At 39.4% G+C, this 12,446-nt stretch overlaps 1 protein-coding gene across 4 annotated transcripts in view; it reads left to right on the top strand.

Annotated features, from left to right (window-relative positions):
- Positions 1-12,446, top strand: part of FANCM (FA complementation group M) — a 293,517-nt gene that overhangs the window by 227,946 nt on the left and 53,125 nt on the right. For all 4 annotated transcript variants that reach the window (XM_029598464.1, XM_029598463.1, XM_029598465.1 and 1 more), the window contains one exon: positions 6,222-6,378. In XM_029598464.1, coding sequence (XP_029454324.1) covers positions 6,222-6,378 — 157 coding nt within the window. The remainder of the gene's footprint in view (positions 1-6,221; positions 6,379-12,446) is intronic.

Genomic DNA, 12,446 nt, shown 5'->3' with positions numbered 1-12,446 from the left:
CAGAGGGTCCGCTTGTTGGTCCAATGCATGTGCAGCGAGGGGTTTGTATGCTGGGAAGTGAATCGCTGGAAGTCAGTCGAGAAGAAGAGGTACTTGACTACTTCCCTGATTCGGTTACATCGTTGTCCCCAGCAGAAAGGATGGCTCCTGTTAATCCTGCTGCAACAAGGATCCTCTCACCGCAACAGAGCTCAGCACACACAAATGATGCCATGATCACTGACCCTCATTCTGAGACTCAGTGCCTGCAGCTGTTGCTGCAGAGCCTGCCATGGTCACTGCTGGCGTTTCAGTAGCAGTTCCTCTGAGAGGTCATCAGCAGCATGTTGAAGATGAATCCCCGCATGGAACAACTTTTTCTTTGGAACTATCTTCAGCTAATCCTTTTATTATGGTAAGACCTCCTATATTTTCCCTAGAAACCATATGGGAAGTGATTGTGACTTTAAATTCAAATGTAACAGCCCAACTAAACCTTACGGTTAAACAAGTTACCCAGATTGAAAGTCAAGTTAAAACTTTGAAAGAGGAGAATGTTGGGATTGGTCATCTGTGCAAAACGTTTAAACAAGAAATTGGTAATGTGACTGAGTTACAGCAAACATTAATGAAAGAAAATTTGGTTTTGACTAACAGGATTGAAAACTTGGAAAATCAAATTCGTGGAAGGAATCTGCATTTTATTAGTTTTCCTAAAGTTCCTTATGTTTCGGCAAAGGATATATGGAAGAAATATTTAATGGAAGTATTAAAAATTCCAGAACAAGCTATTCCACCTACTACAAGAATTTATTATTTACCACCTTTTTAAGAAAAAAACCTGATGAGGGATAAAATATGTAATCTTTATCTCCCTTTGTTTCTGGTAACTTAAACATCTCAGAGGTCCTTGTGAAGCACTCAACCAGATGCTTTAATTTTCCTTTTTACTAGAATCAGAGATTGACTCTTAAGATGTTTTTTAGACATCATTTAGATCTTTTAGTTAATCTTAAGGGTCGAGTTTTTTCGGACCTAGTTAGATACATGCAGAAAGAGCTCATAGTTACACTTCTGGTTTTTTTCAGCATGGAGACACTGATAATCAGTTAGCAGCAGTGTTTCAGTAAGAGATATCTAACTTCTTGGCGCCAAATTCTTCGGTCGCCAGTGCACTGGATAAATATTAGAGGGTTGCACTGTGTGCCACGAAGTTTAAATGGGGATGTTTCCGGTTGTGCGGCACGGACACGCCGACTCTGGTGAAGAAGGATTAAAATTGGAACACTATCGCTGAAAGACATCCCTGAGAAAGCATGTTTGATCATCACAGCCCCTGAAGCAGCTCGGTCACAAGAGCGAAACTCGGCTAGAGTCTGGCTTTACTGGTTACCGCAATTTGTGATAATAAATCTTTGACTTTTACCGATCTTCTACTTCTGGTCTTTATTTTGAAATATCCATGTAAATGTCTTGTAAAATATCATGTTTCTTATACATTTTCTATCTATCTCAGTTGTCCAATTTTATTATAAAGAGTTAATTGCTGAGGAGATTCTATATTCAAATGCTAATTGACCTCATATGAGTTTTGTGAATAAAAGTCCTTTATATAGATTTGATACCCCTCTGTATTTCCTCTTTACTCCTTAGTATTTGCTCTGGAATAGTACTTGGTTCCTAATGCTTGAGGACTTGGATTAATATTTAACATTAATAAGTTTTCCTGTACTGATTTTTTGATGGCCTGTATTCAGGTTCTCTATGTATAAAAAAATAAACGTATATAGGGAATCTATATGCTAATTTTAAACCCTTTTGTATATATATTCAATCTAGCATAAACAATATTTTCTTCAGTGGTATGAACTTACATAATAGAGTATCATATTACATATTTTTTTATTCATAAATACGGTATCAAAAATACACTTATTAATCAATAATACAATATCAGTACAAACATGTGCAAAATACAAAAACCTGAGTAGGAATTTTTAAATCACATCATCTCTATAATATAGATGTCCCAGAGAACATAGACAAATTATATCTATTCAGAATCAATATACTAAAACACCCCTTCTACATACATACTCATTCATCATACACACCCCACCCAATATAAAATTATGTATCAGTTTTCTGAACCAAACTAAAGACCACACTCTGCCTCACCATTCAGGAACAGGATCTAGGTGTCATCGTTGATAATACATTGAAATCTTCTGCTCAGTGTGTAGCAGCAGACAAGAAAGCAAATAGAATGCTAGTAATTATTAGGAAAGGAATGGAGAATAAAACAGAGAATGATAAAGGGGATGGAACAGCTCCCCTATGAGGAAAGGCTGAAGAGGTTAGGGCTGTTCAGCTTGGAGAAGAGACAGCTGAGGGGAGATATGATAGAGGTCTTTAAGATTATGAGAGGTCTTGAACGAGTAGAATATTTATACTTTTGAATAATAGGACTAGGGGGCATTCCATGAAGTTAGCAAGTAGCACATTTAAGACTAATTGGAGAAAATTCTTTTTCCCTCAATGCACAATAAAGCTCTGGAATTTGTTGCCAGAGGATGTGGTTATTGCAGTTAGTGTAGCTGGGTTCAAAAAAGGTTTAGATAAGTTCTTGGAGGAGAAGTCCATTAATGGCTATTAATCAATTTTACTTAAGGAATAGCCACTGCTATTAATTGCATCAGTAGCATGGGATCTTCTTAGTGTTTGGGTAATTGCCAGGTTCTTGTGGCCTGGTTTTGGCCTCTGTTGGAAACAGGATGCTGGGCTTGATGGACCCTTGGTCTGACCCAGCATGGCAATTTCTTATGTTCTTAGAATATCATAATGTCTTTGTACTGCTCCATGGTGCGACCTCTTCTTGAATATTGTGTGCAGTTCTGGTCACCACATATGGCAGAATTAGAAAAGGTAAAGAGATGGGAAACCGAAATGATGAAGGGATAGAATGAGTTACTATGAGGAAAGGCTAAAGAGGTTAGGACTCTTCAACATGAAGAAGACAGCTGAGGGGGGGGATATGATAGAGATCTATAAAATGTGTGGAGTGGAAGGAGTAAATGTTAATTGGTGGTTTACTCTTTCAAAAAGTACAAAGACTAGGGGGCACACAAAGTTCTTAGGTGATACACTTAAAACTAATAAATTTTTGTACTCAACTTTATTTCTTTAATTTATTTATCGAGTTTTGTATACCGTCATTCGGTTTCGCCATCACAACGGTTTACAGAGAATCGTGTTCTAGAAATTATACAATTTTTCTCACATATACATTTGTTAACATGGGTTATTTAATCATTCTAATAGCTATTTTTTCCTATAAGTCAGATTTGGTATGAACTGGAAAATTCAAGTATATTCGTTTTCTTTGTGTCATGTCTGGTTTTGGTAGGCTTTTGTAAACATCCAAGTTTTTAGATCTTTTTTGAAAGTTTTTAAGTTTTGTTGTGTTCTCAGTTCCATTGGGAGGGAGTTCCAAAGTTCGGGGCTTCCTAGGGTTATGGCTCTCTTCTGAGTAGTGATGAGTTTGTGTCAGGTTGGCGATATTTTTAGTATGCCTTTGTTCGCTGATCGAAGATTTCTGTTTGAGTGGAGTTTTATGGCTGTGCTGAGCCAATTTGTTTGGTTGTCATAAATTATTTTATGAATTATGGTTATATCTTGTAATCAATCATGTATTTTATTGGAAGCCAGTGTAGTGCTGTGAGAGTTGGAGTCACAATTAAGTGCTATGAGAGTTGGAGTCACAATTAAGCTCTGGAATTCATTGCCAGAGGATGTAGTGAAAAAGGTTTTGGACAAGTTATGGAGGAAAAGTCCCTAAACAATAATAAATGGTTTAGCTAATGTATTTTTTTATATCAAATCACATAGCCATCTATAATGTGTGAAAATATCAAATGTTGTAGGACCCTTACTCACAGAGTCTGTAAACCATCAAACTCTCATTTGGTACAGGGTCACTTTATTTTAAATCAACTTTGGTTAATTTTTTATAATTTACATTTTTGTTAAAATATGGAATTCTCCCAACATGCTGACGAACTTCAAATTGTGTAGATCATGGGCACAACACTTCATTTGGCAAGCAAAAACGCAAGTCCCAATCCAAAATTCAATATTTTTCAAAAAGAGTACTCATCTCAAAGTATTTACTGAGAGTCCCGAATCCCGAAATATGTTCTCAAAACTTCACTTCTTTTCATCCATAGAATTTTCAATCCGTTCTGTCAGCGAAATTCTTCAATCTGGCTATTTTACATTCACTTTTTCTCTCGCGGTCTACATTCAGACCCGAACATTCAAAACATGGCATCACAGAACCTTTTAACCTCCTCCCGGAAGTGACACGGCAACACCCACAGTCTTCAACCAGGTCGTAATCACTTGGGCAGACAATATTCTCAAAAAAAAATTGCCTACATCCTGTTATCACCATACTAAGGTTGTCCTCCAAAAATATTTCAAATACAAAAACTAATTTGATCAAAACGGAGTTTCCTTAAGCTCCATACGAGAGTAACACCATCGATTCAGTGTAAATCATGTTAACTAGGTCCATGTAGTACAACACAGCTGAACTCCATCTTCTCCCCCATCAAACTTCCCTGCAAAGAGCATGAAGGTAGTTCACAACCAGGTCCTTTCTGCATTTACATCATATAAAGTGTCATCTAACACATCCAAAATTTTTCACCATCACCCAAACGCAATTTAAATTTGCATTGTATATAGAGACCTCTGTCACGTCTAAGTTTTATGCTGTGAACTCAAAACACTTTTGAATCCAACAGTCCCACTTATTAATTACGAAACCAACAGTCCCATGTTCTGCTTTAACATAAAAAAGATGTGGGGAGGCGGGGAGGACAAATCCATTTGATAGTTTCACACATTATAGATGGCTATGTGATATGGTATAAAAGATACACCAGCTAAACCATTTATTATTGTTTGTGGTACTACATAGAGGTTTTCTGGAATACACATTGTGTAATTTTAGGAAAAGTCCCTAAACCATTATTAAGGTGGAGTTGAAGAAATCCACTTATCTCTGGGACAAGCAGCATGATCTCTGTTTTCCCTTTGGGATCTTGTGAGCTGGACTGGCCACTGTTGGAAACAGGATACTGGGCTTGATGGACCCAGTATGGCAAGTATTATGTTCTTTTGTGATTAGGATTATGTATTTGTTTTGTTTTATTATTTTTATTATATGATTGTGGATGTTCTTCTTGGAATCCACTTAGAATGGATGCAACTAATATTTATTTATTTATTTAAAGGCTTTTATATACCGGAGTTCATGTACTAGTACATACCACTTCGGTTTACACAGAATCAATATTGGAAAATTACATCAAACAAGTGGGTATAAAATAACAAGGCTAACTTTGTAGGAACTTAGAACTTGAGGTAAAGGAGAGAACAGGACCAAGTGGTAACAGATCAATGTAAATAGCTAAATAATAAATACAAATTCTTACAATGAATACAAATGCTTACAGATTACAGTCTTCAAAATCTAAGTTTACATCTTCAGAATAATGTTTAAATCTACAAGAACTAACGGTTACATCTTCAAGGTTTGTAGACTTCAAAGCTGAGGTTACATCTGACTTAAAAGGTATTGGTGTAGCATGCTGTAAATTTAACGATTGGGAATATGAGACCAAGAAATACAATTAAGAGTTGCGGCATCAGACATCTGGTTAACGTGATTATGAAATGCGTGAATGAGTCTAGTTCTGGGACGTGGCTCTGAGCGAAAACTTTAAGTGAAGGCTTTTGTAAAGAGCCAGGTTTTGAGTTTCTTTTTGAATGTTCGAGTACAGGTTTCAAGACGAATGTCCGTGGGGAGGGCATTCCAATGGAGGGGGCTGGCAGTCGAGAATGCATGTTTCTTGAGTTATTTATTATTATTATTATTATTATTTATTGTTATTATTATTATTATTGTTATTATTATTGAGTTATTTATTGAGTGGATAAGTTATTTAAATAAATATGGATAGTCTTAATGATGCATTTCCTTTTCCTCCATTGTGCTTTATCTTCAAAAGCCAGGGAAGACACAATCTTAGTTATAAATCTGATTCCCCATTAACAGGACCTACTCATTTAAATGTGCACAAAATAAAAACTAACAAATTTAGCAGTATTTTGTGTAAGATTATCATGTATATGCTTTTTGTGGTTTAAATTAAAGATTATGCTGGTTTCCTTAGTCTGCAGCGAGGCAATTTTTGGATGAAGAAGCTATGCTTTCCTCAGAAGGAGCTGAAGATGTATCTTCTGATGAGAGCGGAGATTCAGCTGATGAAGAAAATGTCTCAATCTTGGAGTTTCTTGATGATAACACACAACTTTCACAAGGTTTAAATGGTAAATTAAGTGATTTTGTGCACTTGTGAACACAGTATTTAGGAGGTCTGTGTGCAATGTATTTTACTTGCACACACATTATTATTACATGGTAATAGTGCATGCAAATGGCCTACAAAGAATACCAATGATGATTTCAAGTATTAATACTGGATTACTCCTGGGGGAATTCTGCGCATAAAAACTTAATTCTGCAAACTTTATATTGGTCAAAATAACACAATTTACATGACTGTCTTTAAGTAGTTCTATGTAAACCGGTCTGATATGAATCTTGTCATGAAGTTCAGTATAGAAAAATGTTAATTTAAAATGTAATTATTTATTTATTTAATACAGAAAAAAGTTATTACTTAGAGATGCAGAATTTTAAATATTTTGAGCAGAGTTTCCCTAGAAATTCACTGTAAGAGTGTCTCTTCCATTCGCTCTCCCTACTACGCCCATGGCCACTTTGCCCTCACAGGCCCCAACTCCTTCACCTGCCAGTATCTCTCCCCTCTACCTATAGGCTCACCCCCTTCCACTCTATTGCCAGTCCCAGAGTTTGACCCTGTTCTCAGTACTGTCCCTCACACAGGCTCCCTCTGTCCCTCCCTCTCTCACACACGTGCTCCCTCTCTAGTGCACATACACTCACCTTCCTACTTGCTCTCTCACTCTCTCGCGCACACACACACACACATCTCCTCATACAGGGTCCCTCTCTCTCTTGCAATACACACCCACCCAAGCTCCCTTTCTCTCTCACACATACATCCTTACACAGGCAATATAAGAATATGCCATACTGGGTCAGACCAAGGGTCCATCAAGCCCAGCATCCTGTTTCCATCAGTGGCCAATCCAGGCCATAAGAACCTGGCAAGTACCAAAAACTAAGACTATTCCATGTTACCGTTGTTAGTAATAGCAGTGGCTATTTTCTAAGTCAACTTAATAGCTGGTAATGGATTTCTCTTGCAAGAACTTATCCAATCCTTTTTTAAACACAGCTATACTAACTGCACTAACCACATCCTCTGGCAACAAATTCCAGAGTTTAATTGTGCGTTGAGTAAAAAAGAACTTTCTCCGATTAGTTTTAAATGTGCCCCATGCTAATTTCATGGAGTGCCCCCTAGTCTTTCTATTATACGAAAGAGTAAATAACCGATTCACATCTACCCGTTCTAGACCTCTCATGATTTTAAACACCTCTATCATATCTCTCCCCCCCCCTTAGCCATCTCTTCTCCAAGCTGAAAAGTCCTAACCTCTTTAGTCTTTCCTCATAGGGGAGCTGTTCCATTCCCCTTATCATTTTGGTAGCCCTTCTCTGTACCTTCTCCATCGCAATTATATCTTTTTTGAGATGCGGCGACCAGAATTGTACACAGTATTCAAGGTGCGGTCTCACCATGGAGCGAGCGATAGAGGCATTATGACATTTTCTGTTTTATTCACCATTCCCTTTCTAATAATTTCCAACATTCTGTTTGCTTTTTTGACTGCCGCAGCACACTGAACTGATGATTTCAATGTGTTATCCACTATGACGCCTAGATCTTTCTTGGGTTGTAGCACCTAATATGGAACCTAACATTGTGTAACTATAGCATGGGTTATTTTTCCCTATGTGAATCACCTTGCACTTATCCACATTAAATTTCATCTGCCATTTTGATGTCCAATTGTGTAGTCTCACAAGGTCTTCCTGCAATTTATCACATTCTGCTTGTGATTTAACTAATCTGAACAATTTTGTATCATCTGCAAATTTGATTCTCACTCGTCGTATTTCTTTCCAGATCATTTATAAATATATTGAAAAGTAAGGGTCCCAATACAGATCCCTGAGGCACTCCACTGTCCACTCCCTTCCACTGAGAAAATTGTCCATTTAATCCTACTCTCTGTTTCCTGATTTTAGCCAGTTTGCAATCCACGAAAGGACATAGCCACCTATCCCATGACTTTTTACTTTTCCTAGAAGCCTCTCATGAGGAACTTTGTCAAACGCCTTCTGAAAATCCAAGTATACTACATCTACCGGTTCACCTTTATCCACATGTTTATTAACTCCTTCATCTTTGCCGCAAACAGCATGCCAGGGCAGTTATCTTGACGCGTTCTGTTTGTGGCATGCGGGGTCTCCTCTGCCATTTTCTGCACAGTGGGGGAATTCTGTGCAAATTATCCGCAGTAGCGCAGAATTCCCCTAGGACTACTGGATAACTATCCAATGTTAATACCTGAGAGTTTTAATGCAGCCTTCATAATGTTGCAAAGTTAACTCTACCTCGGGAGGTGTCATAAACTTTTGCAGCCTTAGTAGGCCTAAAACCAGCCCCTCTTCCCTAAAATACAAACAGCTCAACCTATGCACCTGCCTCCTTAAATCACAAGCCACAATTCTTGCCTGAATCTCCTCTTTCTCCCACCACCTCCCCAGAAACAGGAATGGTCCTCTAAGCCCAAATACCTGAAAACAATAATGGACCTTCATACTCACCATACCTTAACCACTCCACATGAAAACTGGACTAGGCCTTTGTGCACTAAGCCACTATTCCCATACCCAGCTCACCCTCAAAAAAGTCTTCCTCTTCATTGACAGGAGGGAACTTGAGTATGATTGGGTCAAAGTGTCGGTGATCTAATTTTGATTTTGGCACTGCTACTGGCAGGAAGGTAAATGTTTTTCTTTTGCTGAATAAGATGAAATCCTTTCCGGGAGTGAGTTGTGTCTGGGGGCAAGGAGAGGCTAAGATTTTTATTGGGTAAGGAAAGTGGAGGTTATGGAGGGCCATTACTGTTTAGGTGGTGAGCATGGAAGCCTGTTGATTCAGAGGGAGAGGGCCTAGATGTCCATTGTATCAGAGTAGAGTTGTTATAACATAGTAATGGCAGCAAAAGACCAAATGGAACATCCAGTCTGCCCAGCAAGCTTCTTATGGAAGTAACTGCAGCTCAGTGCAGGTTACCCCCATGTTTCTGTTAAGAGTAGTAATTGCTGCTCTGTGCCGGTTACCCCTAAGCCTTATGTTAAGGGTAGTAATATTGACTATCAAAATCAAGCAACTGTCAAACCCATATTAAAATTAGTGCTAACAACATTTTTATGGGGTGATCAACCTTCTTAACAATTCAGACAATGCTGCTTGAACTTGCTTTGCTTTTGGACTTGCCTGTTGAGGTAGTCCTGTGCTTTTTCCCTAATGTCTGTGTATCAGTACCCTGAACTGTAAAAGTTGGGGCCCAATGTTAGCTATTGTCTGAATCCAATTCCCCTTTTTTCCCCTGGCCAAGATGCAGAGAGCAATGTTGCAGCTGTGTCAAAAAGCATCAAGGCTAATTACCGTATTTTTCGCTCCATAAGACGCACCTGACCATAAGACGCACCTAGGATTCAGAGGGGGAAAATTAAAAAAAAATAAAAAAAATTGTGCTAAACCGGCTCTGCGTCTGGGTGTCTTATGGAGCAAATTAGGGGAGTGCATAGCTTTTTTTTTTTCTCCCCATTTTGTTTTCGGGTCTGGGGAGGGCCATTTTGGTCCACTCCCCAGATCAGAAAACCTTTTTCTCTGGGAACCCCTCCCCCCCCCAAAAAAAACCCCCATCCCACACTTTAAATTAACAACCCCCACCCTCCTGACTCCCCCAAGACCGGCCGCCTTAATTTACCACAACCCCCCACCCTCCTGACCCCCCCAAGACCTGCCAAACGTCCCTGGTGGTCCAGCGGGGGTCCAGGAGCGGTCCGGGAACGATCTCCTGGGCGTGGGCCGTCGGCTGCCAGTAATCAAAATGGCGCCGACGGCCCTTTGCCCTCACTATGTCACTGGGACCGACCGCTGGTCGGTCCCAGTGACCGCTGGTCGGTCCCAGTGACCGCTGGTCGGTCCGCTCCTGGACCCCCGCTGGACCACCAGGGACGTTTGGCAGGTCTTGGGGGGGTCAGGAGGATGGGGGGTGGCGGTAAATTAAGTCAGCAGGTCTTGGGGGGGGGTTGTGGTAAATTAAGTCGGCAGGTCTTGGGGGAGTCAGGAGGGGGGGGGTTGTTAGATTTTTGTTTGTTTTTTTTATATTCGCTCCATAAGACGCACATACGTTTTCCCCCCACTTTTGGGGGGAAAAAAGTGCGTCTTATGGAGCGAAAAATACGGTAGTTAAGGGTAGTAACTGCTGTTCTGTGCACATGCATCCTTTTCTTCATTTCTAACCTCTATCCTTTAGGGATCCGCAGTGTTTATCCCATGCCCTTTTGAATTTGCTTATTGTTTTCATCCTTATGACCTCTTCCAGAAGGGCATTCTAGGCATTTACCACTCTCTCTGTGAAGAAATATTTTCTGATGTTGGTTCTGAGTTATTCCCACCCCTGGAGATATTGTGACCCCTAGTTGCACAGTTTCCTTTCCAACAGAAAAGGTTCGAAGTTCGTGCATCAAAATCTTTCATGTGTCTGAAAGTTTATATCATATGTCCCCTGCATCTCCTCTGTTCCAGGGTGTATATATATATTTAGATCTTTCACCTCTCCTCAAAAGTCTTCTGATACAAACCCCATGCCATTTGGTCACCCTTCCCTGGACTTCCTTTGGGTAAATCCATGTTGACTGTGTTTCATTAAACCATGTCTTTCTATATGCTCTGTGATTTTGATCTTTAAAATAGTTTCCACTATTTTTCTCGGCACTGAAGTCAGGCTCACTGGTCTATTACAGTTTCCAGGATCACCCCCAGAGCCCTTTTTAAATATAAGTGTTACATTGGCCACCCTCCAGTCTTCAGGTACAATGGATGATTTTATTGATAGGTTACAAATTTTAACCAATATATCTGAAATTTCATTTTTTAGTTCCTTCAGAACCCTAGGAGGCATACCATCTGGTCCAGGAGATTTGCTGCTCTTTAGTTTGTCAATCTGGCCTACTTCATTTTCCAGGTTCACAGTGATTTGGGTCAATTAATCTGACTCATCACCCTTGAAAACCATCTCTGAAATTGGTATCTTCCCAACATGCTCATTAGTAAACACAGAAGCAAAGAATTAATTTAGTTTTTCTGCAATGGTCTTATCTTCCCTAAGAGCCCCTTTAACCTCTCTGTCATCTAACGGTCCAACCAACTCCCTCACAAGTTTCTTGCTTTGGATATATTTTTTAAAGTTTTTATGAGTTTTTGCCTCTACTGCCAACTTCATTTCAAATTCTCTCTTCACCTGTCAGTGTTTTACACTTAACTTGACAATGCTTATGCTTTTTCCTATTTTCTTCAAATGGATCCTTCTTCCAATTTTTGAAGGATGTTTTTTTGGTTAAAATAGCCTCTTTCACCTTACCTTTTAACCATACTGGTAATCATTTTGCCTTCCTTTCACCTTTCTTAATGCGTGGAATACATCTGGACTGCGATTCTTGGATTGTATTTTTAAACAATGTCCATGCCTGTTGAACACTTTTAACCTTTGCAGCTGCACCTTTCAGTTTTTTCTATTGTCCTCATTTTATCAAAGTTTCCCTTTTGAAAGTTTAGTGTTAGAGCTGTAGATTTACTTATTGTCCCCCTTCCCGTTAACATAAATTTGATCATTATGATCACTATTGCCAAATGGCCCCACCACCGTTACTCCTCTCACCAAATCCTGCATTCCACTAAGAATTAAATCTAAAATAGCTCCCCCTCTCGTTGGTTCCTGAACCAGTTGTTCCATGAATCAGTCGTTCATTACATCCAGGAACTTTGTCTCTAGCATGTCCTGATGTTACATTTACCCAGTCAATTTTGGCTTTAGTTATTCCCTTGTCACATTGCTTTGCTGGCTTCAGATCACCAGCTACTATTGCTCCAATGTCATTCACATTGGTCTTCCCCCACCACACTGCACCCCCAGATACATGACTATGCTCTTCTTGGCATTGAATCCCAGCTGCAAGTCTTTGACCACTCTTCAAGCTTTCTTAAATCACTTTTCATTTTCTCCACTCCTTCAGGTGTCTTCACTGTGCAGGTCATAATATCATCTGCAAATAGACAGATTTTACCTTCTATCCCTTCCACAATGTTGCTCACAAAGATATTCAA

This window comes from Rhinatrema bivittatum, chromosome 4, assembly GCF_901001135.1.
Source record: "Rhinatrema bivittatum chromosome 4, aRhiBiv1.1, whole genome shotgun sequence".
Classification (NCBI taxonomy): Eukaryota; Metazoa; Chordata; class Amphibia; order Gymnophiona; family Rhinatrematidae; genus Rhinatrema; species Rhinatrema bivittatum.
The sequence above is the reverse complement of the archived record's forward strand: the minus strand, read 5'-3'. Positions and strand labels throughout refer to the sequence as shown.